This window comes from Phascolarctos cinereus, unplaced genomic scaffold, assembly GCF_003287225.1.
Source record: "Phascolarctos cinereus isolate Bilbo 61053 unplaced genomic scaffold, phaCin_HiC Scaffold_5;HRSCAF=322, whole genome shotgun sequence".
In the NCBI taxonomy this organism is placed as follows: Eukaryota; Metazoa; Chordata; class Mammalia; order Diprotodontia; family Phascolarctidae; genus Phascolarctos; species Phascolarctos cinereus.
The window spans coordinates 46811519-46826177 of record NW_027555958.1 but is presented as its reverse complement, the minus strand read 5'-3'; the positions used below and the strand labels follow the sequence as shown (position 1 = coordinate 46826177).

Here is a 14659-nt window from a genome sequence, read left to right as displayed (position 1 = left end):
GAGATAAGGATTGTAAAGCATGCTATTCTTGTTATTGGTGCTATTATTATTTCAGGAGGCAGGTAGGTGGCAGAGTAGATAGTGTGCTAGGCCTGAAGTGAAGAAAACCAGGGTTCAAATCCTGCCTCAGACACTTGCTAATTGTGTGACTCTGGGCAAGTCACTTAGCCTCAGTTTCCCTTTTTGTAAAATGGGGAAAATAACACCCACCTTATCAAGTTATTGTTAGGATTTTGTTCAGTCACTTCAGTCATGTTCAACTCTTCAGGACCCCATCTGGGGTTTTCTTAGCAAAGATGCTAAAATGGTTTTCCATTTCCTTCTCCAGCTCATTTGACAGATGAAGAAACTGAGGCAAACAGGGTACAGTGACCTGCCCAGGGTCGGACAGCTAGCAAGTGTCTGAAGCCAAATTTGAATTCAGGTCTTCCTGACTCCAGGCTTAGAGCTGTATCTATTGTACTACCTCACTGCCTGTTGGAAAGATTAGATGAGATAATATGTCAACAGAGTTCCACAAACCTTCAAGCACAATATAAATGCTATAACAATGATGATGGTGATGATGTGTGAGGGGTAATGTGGTACAGTGGATATAGTATTGGCTTTGGAGTCACCAAACTTTAATTTGATTATTTGTTCTGCTACTTAGTACCTGTCTGGCCATCACAATGTCCTTTAATCTCTCTGGGCCTCAGTTTTTTCATCTGTAAAATGGAGGAGTTATTCTAAACGGCCTCTAAGGTCTCTTTCAGCTTTTGATTTATGATCCAATGACCCTGTGCTAGGTGTTGGAGATCCAGAGATAGAATAAAATGAAAATGTAACTAGGACTGAGGGTTGTTCAATTCATAATCATGATCAACCAGGGGGAGCCTGATTAGATAGCTCTAGAACAGTAGTGTCAAATGCAGATAGAAAAGGGGCCACCACATGCACATAAGGATCTCATAGGTCACATGTTGACTTAGAAAACCACATCTTAACATTATTTATGTTCTATTCTATTTTTATTTATTTTGTTAAATATTTCCTAATTACATTTTAATCTGCTTCAGGCAGGCCATTGGGAGTATTGCAAGAAAGGGCTTCTTCTTGGACACCTCTGCCCTAGATTATACTAGCATTGTAGGGTGCATCCCCTAATACTTCCAGAATAAAGAGCCTGAATATTTCTTGTCATTCAATTTCAGCTCAATCACTAAATGTATTCATATGATTACATGAAAGAATGGGAAAGAATGTTCTTCCCCACCCCCACCCCACCCCTTGCCTAAACACATTGAAGACCCCGCAAAGAACTGACAAGCCTCTGTGATGAGCCAATTTGGGATCTGCTTAAGCCATACTTAAAATGGGGACAATCTACATGTGAATGCTTGCAGATGGAGCCTGAATGTGTTTATGAACAATGGTGGAGTGATTTTATGCAGGAAGCGGCTATAGAGAGAACTTGACGTTGAATATGGAGTTGCATCCACTTATATGTCAATGTGATGAGGCTGAAATTGCTTTGACCCCCTGTAGTTAGTAGATTATCAAATTTCATGTCTTGTTTTGTGGAGGTAAGGCTATTCTGATAATCTTATGTGGGATTCATTAGCCTTGTGGCCAGAGCTGGAACCAGAAGTAGACAAGATAGGCAGCCACCTAGAGCAGGGGTGGGGAGCCTGCATCCTGGAGGCCACATGTGGCCCTCTAGGTCCTCAAGTATGGCCCTTTGACTGAATCCAAGCTTCACAGAACAAATCCCATTAATAAAAATATTTGTTCTGTAAAACTTGGACTCAGTCAAAAGGCAGCACCCAAGGACCTAGAAGGTCACATATGGCCTCAAGGCCACAGGTCCCCCACTCCTGACCTGGAGTGTAACTTGTGATGGCCCTAAAGAAGAGATATTTTTTAAGGTAGCTGTGGTGCCCATAGAACATGTGTGGAAATGGTTCTAGAGGGGCCAGCCCAGGAACCATGCCCTTGGAGTCCCCTGTATACTCCCTAACATGGCCCCTATAATGATCTACTACATTAATATTACTTCTTATACATGAACATATGTATTTTTAACATCTGAAAATCCTGTTCTCTTTGGTTCGAAGGTACTCATTTGGTGCTGTCAATTTGCACAAAGCTGTGCATACAGTAGGTGCTAAATATGTTTACCTTTCAGTAAAGGCCCAAATGTTCTCATGAAAACACAGAGGATGCAATAGTAAATGTGTTTGGAGGAAAGGCAATGGTACAATGTTTAAACTCTTGCCTAGTGTTCAGAAATTCCTGGTTTGGGCTCTGTGATCTCTCTAGTCTAAGACATTATTTAGGATTCCTCTCTCTTCCCTGCTCACCCTTGAAGATTTTATTTTGAATGCCCCCAAGCTATAACTGAGAGCGGCAATTGGATTGAGTGATGTGAGTGGTGGAAAGGGTGGGATGGGCAGTACAGAGAGGAGGAGGAACGTCCATTCTAGGGAGTCTAAACCCACCGCCTCCCTCCACCTCTACTTCAAACCCTCCTATGACCATTTAAAGGCAGGAATTCTTTCCACACTATAACATGTAAATATTTTTTAATGCATAATTGTGGCTAGGAATTTCAGTGTCCCAAGGCAGGCTGTGGCTAGATTTGTGTACTAGCTCAGCACATTTTCTAGAATTCCTCACCCTGGGCACATTTAACCACGTTAAGACAGGCAGTTGTTGTTGATGAGATCAAAATGTTGAAGTAGAAGCCGATACCTGAGTTTGAGAACCGTAGCCAGAGAGGTCTAACCTCACCTAAAACTTTATCATTCCTTGGCCAAGTCACTCAATTATTTTTATTTCTCCGTTGTCTTATCAAGGGTTTAAATCAGGTAACAGTGGTCAAAATGTAAGACTCCCTGCCTTTTTTATTTTCCTGTGAAGTCAAGTCTCTATCACGTGAGGGGCCTGAGGACCAGGCGTTTGGACAATATTAGGGAGGTCCAATGCTGTCTTTTTTTTTCTTTAAATGTCAAAGTCTTCTAATTTAAAGTACTACCATGAAGTGTTTTAAGGCTGGTTATACAGCAAAAAGATTATATTTAGTCAGACGGTTCTTAAGGGCAGAACTATGCCCAATGAGTAGAAATTACAGGGATTCAGATTTGAGCCCAATATAGGAACTTCCTGACAATTATAACTGCCCCCAAATAGAATGGGCTACTTTGTGCAGTCATGAGTTCACCATTAATCAATGACCATTTGTCAAAGATGCTGTAGGAAGTGTAAATGCTTCAGGAAGGGGTTGGAGTAGCTGATGTCTAAATTGACTTCTAACTCAAGATTCCATGATTCTAAAATAGATGCTGATAACCTTCTTTAGGTGATTTTGCATGAATCAGGTAAGGATTCTGATGGATCTCTGATCTCTGTCATGTGGGTACTCCAACCAGAGCTACAGTTTGAAAGACAGCCAGGCCCTTACATCTTGTGCCATTCTTGTCCATATCCTCTTGTAAATCCCTGACACAGGGATTGTGGTGGTGGTCTTCTTTTAGTTCTCTTGATGTTTCCTGGGTAAAAGTAGAACATATGGGCCATCCATCAGTTATTCCCTCCTTCTTGCCATTCCCACCTTCTTGCCCTAACTATATTGAATGTCCAGACACCCAGATTTGGTGGCACCATTCATTTGAAAATAGTACAAGTCACAAGTATTTATCAAATGTCCCAAGCACTGCTGGGGATACAAATACAATTAAAGAGAAAGACAGCTTCTGATCTCAAGGAGTTTTCTAATCGGGAAAGACAAAACACAAAAGACATATTCTAAAGGGGTACAAACATACATAATAGGGAGCTGAAAGTAAAGTGGGGTTGGGGAAATGGGAAGAGAGAAACTACTTTTGAGGGGCATAGTGGCAAAGTGTAGCTGGCCTGGGCCTTTCCCCAAAATGGAGACCCTAGAAGGAATTCATCTTCATATGACAAATCAAAGGGTCATAGATCTAGTCCCTGGAAGGAATTCACCTCCATAGATCTAGAGAGACCCTGGAAGGAATTCACCTTCATACCGTAAGTCATAGGTCTAGACTCTAGAAATAATTCACCTTCATACCATAAGTCATAGATCTAGACCCTGGAAGGAATTCACCTTCATACAACAAGTCATAGGTTCATGGATTTAGATCTAAAGAGGATCTCAGAGAGGGTGTCTTGTTCAAGCCCTTTATTCTACAGGTAAGGAAATTAGTCCTGGAAAGGGTGACTTTCCAAGGTCACACTGGTAGTAAGCACTGGAAATAGCATTTGAATTCAGGTCCTCTGACTGAAGAGCCTCTGATTCTTTCTACTGTGCTCTGCTGCCTCCCTCAAAATCTCAAAATGCCTTTTAAAACAGTGTTTTTCCATCTTCCCAAGTCTCTGTAGGTGATGTTGCTAGGTGACGTGATATTTTCCCAGCCTGCGTGCACTGTGCCCATCCTGCGGGCTTTGTGGCTCTTTGGCTGTACTCTCCCGTGTCTGCTGACTCACATTCTTCCTGTGTCTCATGATTTGGGGGAGGACGAATTATTTCAATCTCTCTGAGAAAAGTCTCTCAGCTCACTGCTTGACGATGAGTTTCCAGTTTGGCTCCTCCACCTTGCACGTGTACCAGCTTTTATGTGGACACCCAGAGATGTCCTTGCACACGCGTGTGTGTAGTCACATTCACTAACACACACTTAAATCTTCTTTTGACAATTTCTGAAACCAAGTCAGTTGCACAGTCAGCAGCTTTTATCATAGTGTGCCTTGGTTTCTCTACTGTTTGAACGCAGTGTTTAAACACATACGTACACATATACCCATAACAGTCCTCAAACAATACAACAAAGGTTACTTTGAATGCCCTGATTCCTTTCTGAATAAAACATAACATGAAATACTGTATTGTTAGGTGGTTATGTGTCATTTTTTTTTTTGGCTAGGCAATAAGGTTAAGTGACTTGCCTAAGGTCATACAGCTAGTAAGTAAGTGTCTAAGGCTGGATTTGAACTCAGGTCCTCCTCACTCCAAGGCCAGTGCTTTATCCACTGCCTCATTTTGTGTCATTTTTGATGGACAGGTTCAGCTGTCTGCTTCTATTTGTGGAAAGGGTAATATGATATTGGTGAAAGCATGACACCTTGTAAAAAGGAGAGGAAGGAGAGGATGATCTTTGGGTTTTGGTTTTTTGGGGAAGATATGGCTGGAGTAGTTGGATTTTTGGACCATCATATTCAATGGAAATCTGTTTTCTCTCCTGTCAGAGGAAGCATAGTCAATAAATCTCAAAAAGGAACAGTTGTCTCCCGGCTCCATTTAAAAGTTCACTGTTAACCTAGCATAGAGCAAGGTTTTTTTTTCCCCCTCTCCTTTGTGATTGCTCAAAGCTAGCCTAGACCTGGCCACAGGTGTGTTTTGTTTTAACAACAGCAATAATAATATTAATAATAGCTAGTATTTATATGGCATCTACTAAGTACCAGGCAATGTGCTAAGTGCTTTACAGATGTTTTATTTGATTAAGTAAACCACAACTGTATTTATTATTGGTCTGAATATAGGCCGCTCCTGAATGTAGGTCATATCTAGAAAATGAAAATGAGCTTCCTCTAAACAGAAAATAGGTCTACACTCAAAAACCATGCTGATTATGGGTCACAGTCAAGTTAATACAATCCAGATTTTGAGGAAATGATGCTTATTATATTTGGGCTAAGGGAGCCCAAACGGAAATCCAGATTCATACAGATGGTAAATTAGGGGGGTGATTATTTGTTCTCCAGAATGATCTGCTCTAGGATTACTTTAAGTAGCAAGATCCCTTAGTGCACTGAAAATATAATTCTATTTGTAGACATTCTGCAGAATAATAATATCCTGTCAAATATCATTAACTGGGTCCATAAAAAGGTGATTTATGATATAATAGCACAACAAAGGGCAGTTATTCCAAAGCAACAATATTGTAAGTATCAAGAATCTCGTGTTATTCCTGTAGGGTTTTGTGAATTTAGAGGAGAGTTTGGCTTGAAGGAAGGAAGGAAGGAAAGAGGAAGCATTTATTAAGTGTTTACCAAGCCCCCTGTGGATACAAACACAAAAATGTGACGTTATTGGTACTCAAAGAGCTTAAATTCTAATGGGGAAGACAACACATACAGAGGATGATGGCTAGGGTGGAATATTTTGGATTGAAAAACTATTTGGTTTGAAAAATGACACATAGTGGCTGTACTACCCCGGGCAAGTGATTTAACCATTTAGTGCCTAAGAAGCAAGATACTTAAGTTGAAGAGCAAATATATGTCTGCATTGGTAGAGGGAACTTGCTCACTAGAAGTATCCTGTTCTAGTAAAATCACATCTGATACAAAACCAAAAAGATTAATAGACCAAAATATGTTTAATCATTCTCCATTGTTGGTGGCTAAGGCTATTTACAGGTTTTTGCAATCACATTTAAAGCTGCTGTGAAAATCTTTAACGTATCAGCAAAGTGATTGTGGAGTAAAGTTGTTCTGGACAATGTTATATAGGGTAATACCTTATATTTGTGTGTTTGTCTGTTTACAAGGCACTTTCATAGACTTCATCTCCTGTGATCCTCAAAGTAACATCTAGGTGTCCTGGTAGACCACCTAGATTCTAGAGTCAGGAAGACTTGAATTAAAATCTGGTCTCAGATAATACTTACTAGCTAAGCGGCCCTGAACAAATTACTTAACCACTGTCTGCCCCAGTTTCCTTCTTTATTCACTGGGGATCATAATAGCATCTACCTCTCAGAGTTGCTGTGAGCACAAAATGAGATAAAATGTATTTGTAAAGCACTTTCGATCCAAAAAGCTCTATATGAATTCTTATTGTTATTCCCCTGTTCCCACCAAGGAAGTATATGGCTAGGCCACCTTCAATACTCCTGATCCTGAGAGCTAAGCAAAGTCCTGCCTAGTATGGACAGTAGCCTGCTTAAAAGCAATGACAGCTGACTCAAGTGGAGATCCACATCTCCTATCAACCATTACTATGATACCTCATTTGCACAAGGAAGGAACCCTGGATTTTTGAGAGCTTATGAAACAGAAACATGAGCTGTGTCAGGTCCTACTGAACTGAAAAGATTTAGACTAAGGGCCCATAAATGGACTGGGCATCAGCTGAGGAAACTGAGTCCCAGCTAGTTTATATGACTTACCCACAGTCACATAGGTAGTACCAGAGGCAAGATTTGAACCCTGGCCCTCTGAATCCAGTGCTCTTTCCACACTGCTTCTGAGGACCAGTCTACCTAAGTGTGAAGAATTTCAGCCAGAGAAGACTGGTAGACCAGATACTGTCCCTTTTCTAGGAGAATTTGCTCTAAGATTACTTTTAGGTAACAAGATCTCCTAGTGTACTGAAAATATACAATCCTTTTGCAGAAGTTCTGCCCAGTGAGAATCAGGATGTTGAGAAGCCAAGAGGCCCTGTACATGAGGAGGCTCTGTAGGGAGCTTGATTCCAGGACTAGAAATCGGACATCAGGCTGCGGTGACTGGTAGTAGAGATAATGAGGATTTCCAAGCATTGAGTGGTGACTAACATCTGTGTTCCTTCCAGAACATCGAACTGAAGGTGGAAGTAGAGAGCCTGAAGAGGGAAATCCAGGAAAAGCAGCAATACCTCGATAAAACATGGTGAGCCACCTCTCAGTGATTACCTGAGCTCTGGTCCGTCCCATCCTCCAGGTGACTCTGTGCTGTGATTGCTGCTGGCTTGCACATATTTGAAAAAGTGAACAAACAGCACTGGACCCCCAAAGAACTCCTGACTTGTTCCTCTAACTCTTACTACACTGGGGACAATGGGTGCCATATCAATATGGTGGCATGATTCAATACAATCCAGTGTAGCAACAAACATATATTACATGCCAGCTGTATCAAGGTATCATGATAGGAACTGAGAATACAAAAATGAAAAATAGTAGTTAGTGGCTCCCCATTGTCTTTGCATCACTGGTTCTTGAACTTTTTGGTCCTAGAACCAAAAATGATGAAGGGCCTCCCCTCCTCCAAAGAGCTTTGATGTTGGCTATAGGTATAGATATTTACCATATCAGAAATTAGAATATTATTATTATTTAGTATTTATTATTATTATTATGGAAACCATTTTGACCTTGACGACCCCCTGAAAGAGTCTCAGGGAATCCCAGGGGTCTCTAGACCTTACTTTTTAAGAATTACTGCTTTAGACAAAGAAACCATTCCTCTTTTGGCATTTAAATCTTTTCACAATCTGCCTCCAATGTTCTTTCTAGATTGAATTCACTTTCCTCCTTCTCATTCACTCCCTATAAACAACATTCAGGCTCTTGCCCAGAATGCTTTCTCCTCACCTCTGCCTTTTAGAATCTCCAGCTTCCTTAGAGGCTCAGCTGCCCACCTCAGGAGGCATTGCCTGAGCTCTCCTTCCTCCCAGTTGTTGGGCTCCACTCCCTCCCCAAAATTACTTTGTTATGTATGTGTTTTATCTTCTTTTCTGTGTGTACATCATTATTTCCCAGTAGAAGATAAGCTTCTAGAGGACAGATACTCTTTCTTTCTTTCATTCTCTCTCTCTCTCTCTCTCTCTCTCTCTCTCTCTCTCTCTCTCTCTCTCTCTTTCTTAATATTCTCAACACTTAGTACGGAGCCTAGCACATATTATTAGGTACTTAAGAAATGCTTGTCCAATTGAATTGGCATTTGAATTTATATTTGAAGGAAAATCAGGGTTATGAAAGGTGGAGATGAGGGAATCCTTAGGTACTCCAGGATTCTAAACTTTCAAGAAAAATTCACTTATGCTTAGTGCAGAGTCCTTGCTTTTTTTCTTCTTAAATAAAAATTTTATCAATATCTTTTGTTTTTTCCATCATTTAAATGCAACCCCCCCATACTTGCTTTCTGAGCACTAATATCTTACTAAAAATGAAAAGTGGATGAACACCTTTTGCAAAAATTTGTGCCAACTAAAACAAAATAAGGAATTTTTGGCTAGCACAGAAAACTCACATGACTTTGTCTCCATTTTTTAAGGATTCCAGTTAATCAAGGTTTAAATGTACACATTCAAGGAGTTAAAACACACAGGGGCAAATCCATTTCCTAAGGTTTGCCTCCTGAGGGATCCCAGGTATTCCTTTTGACCTTAACCACAGGATTGCAGCAACTTTTCTATCCTTAAAGGAGGCAGCTAGGGAGCACAGTGGATAGAGCACTAGGCCTGTAGTCAGAAAGACCTGACTTCAAATCCAGCCCAGCTGTATGACTCTGGGCAAGTCACTTACCCTCCTCTATTTGCCCTAGTTTTTTCATTTGTAAAATTTTCTTGTTCAGTTGTTTTTCATTTATGTCCAGCTCTTCATGAGCCCATTTGAGGTTTTCTTTGCAAAGATGCTGGAGTAGTTTGCCATTTCTTTCTCCAGTTCATTTTACAGATGAAGAAACTGACGGAAACAGGGTAAAGTGATTTGCCCAGGGCCACACAGCTATTAAGTGTCTGAGGCCAGATTTGAACTTAGGGAAATGAGTCTTCCTGACTCCAGCACCTCCCCACCCCCACCCCTGCCCCCAGCATTATGGTGCCCCTTTTGTAAAATGGGGATAATAGCAGTACCTACTTCCAGGGTTGTTGGCTAAGGATTAAATGAGATAATAATTGTAAAGCTCTTACCACAGTGCCTGGCACACAGTAAGTGCTATAAAAATGTTAGCAATGATTACTGGTGTTATTTTTGTTATTATTATTATCTGTAAAATAATAGCATAATGGCACTTATCATCATCATCATCACCATCACCACCATAGCACCTATCTCCCAAGGGTTTTTGTGGGGATCAAATGAGATAGTATCTATCAAGCCCTTAACACAGTGCCTGGAACTTAGTAGGTCATTAGTAAATACTTGTTCCTTCCTCTCCCTCCCCAGTGGGTCCTCCATTCCGAGGGAGCCCAGGAGGGACTGTGTAGTGGCTCCCTGGGAGTAGGATAAACCCCTGCCACTCTCCAGTAGAAGGTAGTTGCTGGGGAAGGGGAGGTAGCAGGTTCCTAATGAGCCTCTCAGCAAGGCTGGGTCATTGAGCAGGGTCAGCTCCCAGTGGGGAGTCTCCTCTGGTCACCTTGGAGACAGTCCCCAGAAGTGAAACAGAGTTTCTGTGGAGTCAGCATCTCTAGCCAATATCCTGCAGCCTTGAAGATGAAGACATGGGGGGAAGTGGATTGTAGTCAAGAAATGATTAAGAACTTGGAATAAAAATCCAAACTGCATTAAGGACCACTCAGCACTTGGCTCTGAAAATGCCCATCATCTTCCTTGCCTGCTTTCTCTCCCTGATCTCCCTAAGTTTAAGGACAGCTGCCTGCCCTCTATAAATAAGCCAGTGGCACCTGATTCACTTACTCTGGGGCCTCTGGGCATTCCTGTGGACAGCAGAGAAGGGTAGCTGTGCCAAAGTCCTGAGCTCTCCTGGATAAAATGGTTGGCACTCCACCAAAAGAAAACTTTTCAAAGCTCTGGGTCAGGGCTGCACAGATTTCAGTGGATGGCCTGCTCTTGACCATCTGCTGTCAGAGGCAAGGAGAATTCAAGCAATGAGAGGGGTGGGTTAGAAGGCAGTAAGAAGGAAGATTCCAAAGTCAGAAGGTTGTGAATTTGGCAGACTTTCTTCCATCTTTCAAATGTTTTCTGAAAGGCCCCCTTTCCAATTTCTTATCTTGAATCTGTGGTAACAGTGAAAGTTTGGGAGAAACAAATGATCTACATGATGTAATAACTTACATGTGCTAAGTTTCTTAAATCTTATCAGAGAAGGGATTGAAAAGACATCCTTTCTCTATCCAAGGTCAATGAGACAAATTCGTCTCTTTCTTCATGGTCAAAATGACTTGAAGTTGTAAGAGCACTGGATGGCTTCATCTACTGTCCCCATGGGACACTAATGCCCGTCAGTCAATCAATTTTTTGTTGATCGTTTTTCAAATCAATAATTAAGTGCCTACTGTTGGGGTTTGGGGTGCTGGGACCTCAAAATAACAAGAGCAAGAGACAGGGGTCCTGCTCGAATGAATTCGACCCAAGCCTTCTTTCAACCAAAGACAAGGGCTATTAAAGTCTGCCATATTGTCCAGACTCTTAAGGGATCTGAACAGCAGTGACAATTGTCAATTGACAATCAGGCTTGATTGAATCCCAGCCATTGGCTAGACTTTAAGAATCTGAGCCCTTTAATGGAGGCCAAGATGGATCTTATATACAGAAAGACTGTGGGAGGGATCTAGGAGTGGCCAAGTAGTCTGAGGTGACTGTGAGGAAGGGTTTAGGGAGGATCTGGATGGCAGTGGCCAGTAAACTGGGGTGACTGGCTCTGGGGGACTGCAGTCTAGATAGGATTAAGAGGGGGGGAAGTGGCCAGGGGCCATCTCTGTGGAGGTGACAGAATTGGGAGATTGGACCTAGGCCACAGTGAAAGGCCAGTTGAGTAGATTACTGGGGTGATGCCTCAGGCAAATGCCAGAGACTTGACCAAGTGGGAAAAGGAGAAAACTCAAGGAAAGTTGGGAGGGGGGATTGGTTCCCAGGGCCCACATCTCATCATTCACCCCTCAAACAATTGGGACCCAAATTCTTTTAGGGTAAGGGGCGAAGGTGTCGGCTTGGGCCTGTACCCCATCACTACTATATGCCAGGTACTGTACTAAATGCTGGGGATACAAATTTTTTTTTTTTAAAACTGTCCCTGCCCTCAAGGAGCTTACAATCTAAAGGGGGTTGAGGGAGGAGACAACACAGAAAAGAAAGTCGACAAGGGGGAGGAGGAGGACAGGGAAAATCCTTGACGTGGGGGTATGGTGGAAAAGTCAGATAAATGCCCAAGTACAGCCAAGCTTCTGCTTATCCAGTGTTGTCATTGCAGGGCAGCAGCAGAGAATCTGAACAGCCACAATGAAACTGAGCTCCGGCACCATGATGAAGAAAGGCAACAAGAGAAGGAGCACGTGTATGAACTGCTGGAGAACAAGATACAGCTTTTGCAGGAGGTGAACAAGAGCTCCAGAGCCCTGGGCGAGATGCATCCCACACACTCATTTATTCCTCTGTCCGGGCATACGTGTGTATGTCTACACACACCAACCCAGACATGATAGCCTCTCCCAATTCCCGATCCTTCTTCCCGTCCCCATCCCAGGCTTCCTGGTTTTCAGACTTGGCTCTTGGAGTCCAAAGGCCTTGGCTGGAGTCTTGGCTCTGCCACTAAGTCCTTGGTTCCTATGGGCAAGTTGCTTGCTTAATCCTTCGGATTCGCATTTGTAGAATGGGCTGTTGTGAGGAAAGTAATTTCTAAACTGTATTGTTCAATATACATGGGGGCAAGTAGATAGTTCTATATACATTGAGGCAGCTAATTGTTCAATGGATAGAGCGTTGGACCTGGAATCAGGAAGACCTGAGTTCAAATCCAGTCTTAGACACGTTTTAGCTGTGTGACCCTGGGCAAGTCAATGAACCTCTGTTTGCTTCAGTTTCCTCATCTGTAAATGGAATGATAATAATAGCACATACCTCCCAGGGTTGTTGTGAAGATCAGTTAAGAGGGTACTTAGCACAGAGCCTGGCCCATAGTTAATGCTATATACCTGTTAGCTATAGTATTATTATTATTCTTATTATTATTAAATTGAGCTATTATAATAATGATAATCATCATTATCATTCTTGAATCATACTTGATATGTTACGTCATGTCATGATAATATAGTATGATCATGTAATAAGATGTTACATACATATGATATTAGATATCATTCTTGAATATTTGAATACACAGGCTGTTGTTATTTGAGGGCTTCTGCCTTCCATGGGGCCTCCTTGAGATCCTCGTGTTTATTCTCTATCCAGGAAACCAAGCTTGCAAAGAATGAGGCTGAGCGGATGGCAGCTGTGGTGGAGGCTGAGAAAGAATGCAACCTGGAATTAACTGAGAAGCTGAAGGAGGTCACCAAGGATGGGGAAGATGTGCCAGGAACGAAGGGTCAGGACAAGAACCACTGCACCGCCCTCGCCCAGACAGACAAGTAGGTGACTTGAGCCACATTCCACTCTCCCTGAACCAAAGGAGGGTTTAGGGGATCATCATGGTTCTCCAACAATGCCATAGGAGGTTCAGTAGTTGGACCACAAGTCATCTGGTACTGGTGCTGGGAGTGACGTGCAGGTACCAGTCTCCTGGTGTCACCAACTTGAATATTCTATGGGTTGCTATTCTTCATGGCAAAGAATAATACTGAGATGCAAGATTTAAAAAAAAAAAGGTTGGAAAACCACAGGGTTAAGAGCCTTGACTGCTTCCAGTGGCTGGTGTAGACTTGGCCAGGGGAGTGAGAAGTCTAAAAAACTAGCTTATCTATAACAATGATGATGGTGAGTGACACAAGCATTATACTTTATATCTGAATCTCTCTTTTTTCAGTTTTTTTAAAAAAGTTTCTATTTTCATGATCCTAGTTCATCATGAAAACAAACAGGTGAAGTAAATAAGGAAAGTCTTTCTATCCCCATTTTATAGGAAGCAACACATTAGAGTGAAAAGAGAGGACCAGATTTGGTGCCATGAGATCTGAATTCTGATCCCAAATCCTCTCACTGACTACTTTAGGCAAGTCATTCCCTCTGGGCCTCAGTATTATCACAAGGAAGGGTGGGTGAAGGTAGCTTGGTATATTGGTTAGAGCACTGGTTTTGAATTCAGAAAGACCTGAGTCTGAATACTGCCAAAGGTGATTAGTAATTGTTTGACCCTGGATAAATCACCTCACATTGGTCAGCCTTGGTTTCCTGATCTATAAAATGGGAATAATAGAGTTGTGAGAAATAATGAATATCTAACACTCCATTACCACAACTATCTTGTTTTAAATTTATGGAACACCATAATAGCCCTTAAGGTGTACTTGGTTCTCTCCTTTTCAATTTTAGGGAGATTATTTTAGATGAAAAGTTCTGAGTTCAGTCATGATGATTCTGAGCCTCCAGGTAGGAAATTTTCTAACAATTAGGGCATTATATTTTTATTTATTATTTATTACATTATATTTATATTTATCTCTAGGTAACCCCTGTCCTCTGTGGTTGGGACAAGATGCAGTTTATTGAATGTTTCATACTACATTCTAGTGTCTTTGGATGGTCAGGCATCTGTCCTATGGGGGAAGTTGAGGAAAGAGCTGACATTTTCTTGGAATTTCCCTTAGCCTGGGTACTCTAAGTGCAAGATGCCTATTGAGACAATGACTTTTCTCCATAGAGTCCTTCTCTTCCACAGTTCAGTCCTCCATTTTCTTCTCAAAAGAGCATTGGAAAGGCCATGCCTGCTTCAGCCTCCTGGTTCTAAGATTGCTTCTTTCTTTTATACAAATTGATTGAGGAGAAGGAGGGAAGAGGAAGAGAAGAACACATCTAGTTTCACACAGTGGCATTGATTGATTCAAGGATTTTTCATCAGCCTCATTTAACTTGTTTGAATCAATGCTACCCAATGCTGCCAAAGGCATCAAAGCTAAAGTAGGGTGATTTCAACCTCAGCCTTACAGATGAATGAATAAGTGAATGAAGGAAGGAATGAAGGAATGAAAAAGTGTTTATTAAGCACT

General features: G+C 41.7%; 1 protein-coding gene and 1 long non-coding RNA gene across 5 annotated transcripts in view; one reads left to right on the top strand and one right to left on the bottom strand.

Annotated features, from left to right (window-relative positions):
• The window catches only part of PDE4DIP (phosphodiesterase 4D interacting protein), a 279980-nt gene that overhangs the window by 140626 nt on the left and 124695 nt on the right, over window positions 1–14659 (top strand). For all 4 annotated transcript variants that reach the window (XM_021003403.2, XM_021003385.2, XM_021003377.2 and 1 more), the window contains exons 5-7: window positions 7586–7662; window positions 11926–12049; window positions 12909–13084. In XM_021003403.2, the coding sequence (XP_020859062.2) occupies window positions 7586–7662; window positions 11926–12049; window positions 12909–13084 (377 nt within the window). The remainder of the gene's footprint in view (window positions 1–7585; window positions 7663–11925; window positions 12050–12908; window positions 13085–14659) is intronic.
• Window positions 2548–14659, bottom strand: part of LOC110219767 (uncharacterized) — a 28890-nt gene continuing 16778 nt past the window's right edge. The window contains exon 3 of the long non-coding RNA XR_002327744.2: window positions 2548–3530. This is a non-coding gene — a long non-coding RNA (uncharacterized LOC110219767). The remainder of the gene's footprint in view (window positions 3531–14659) is intronic.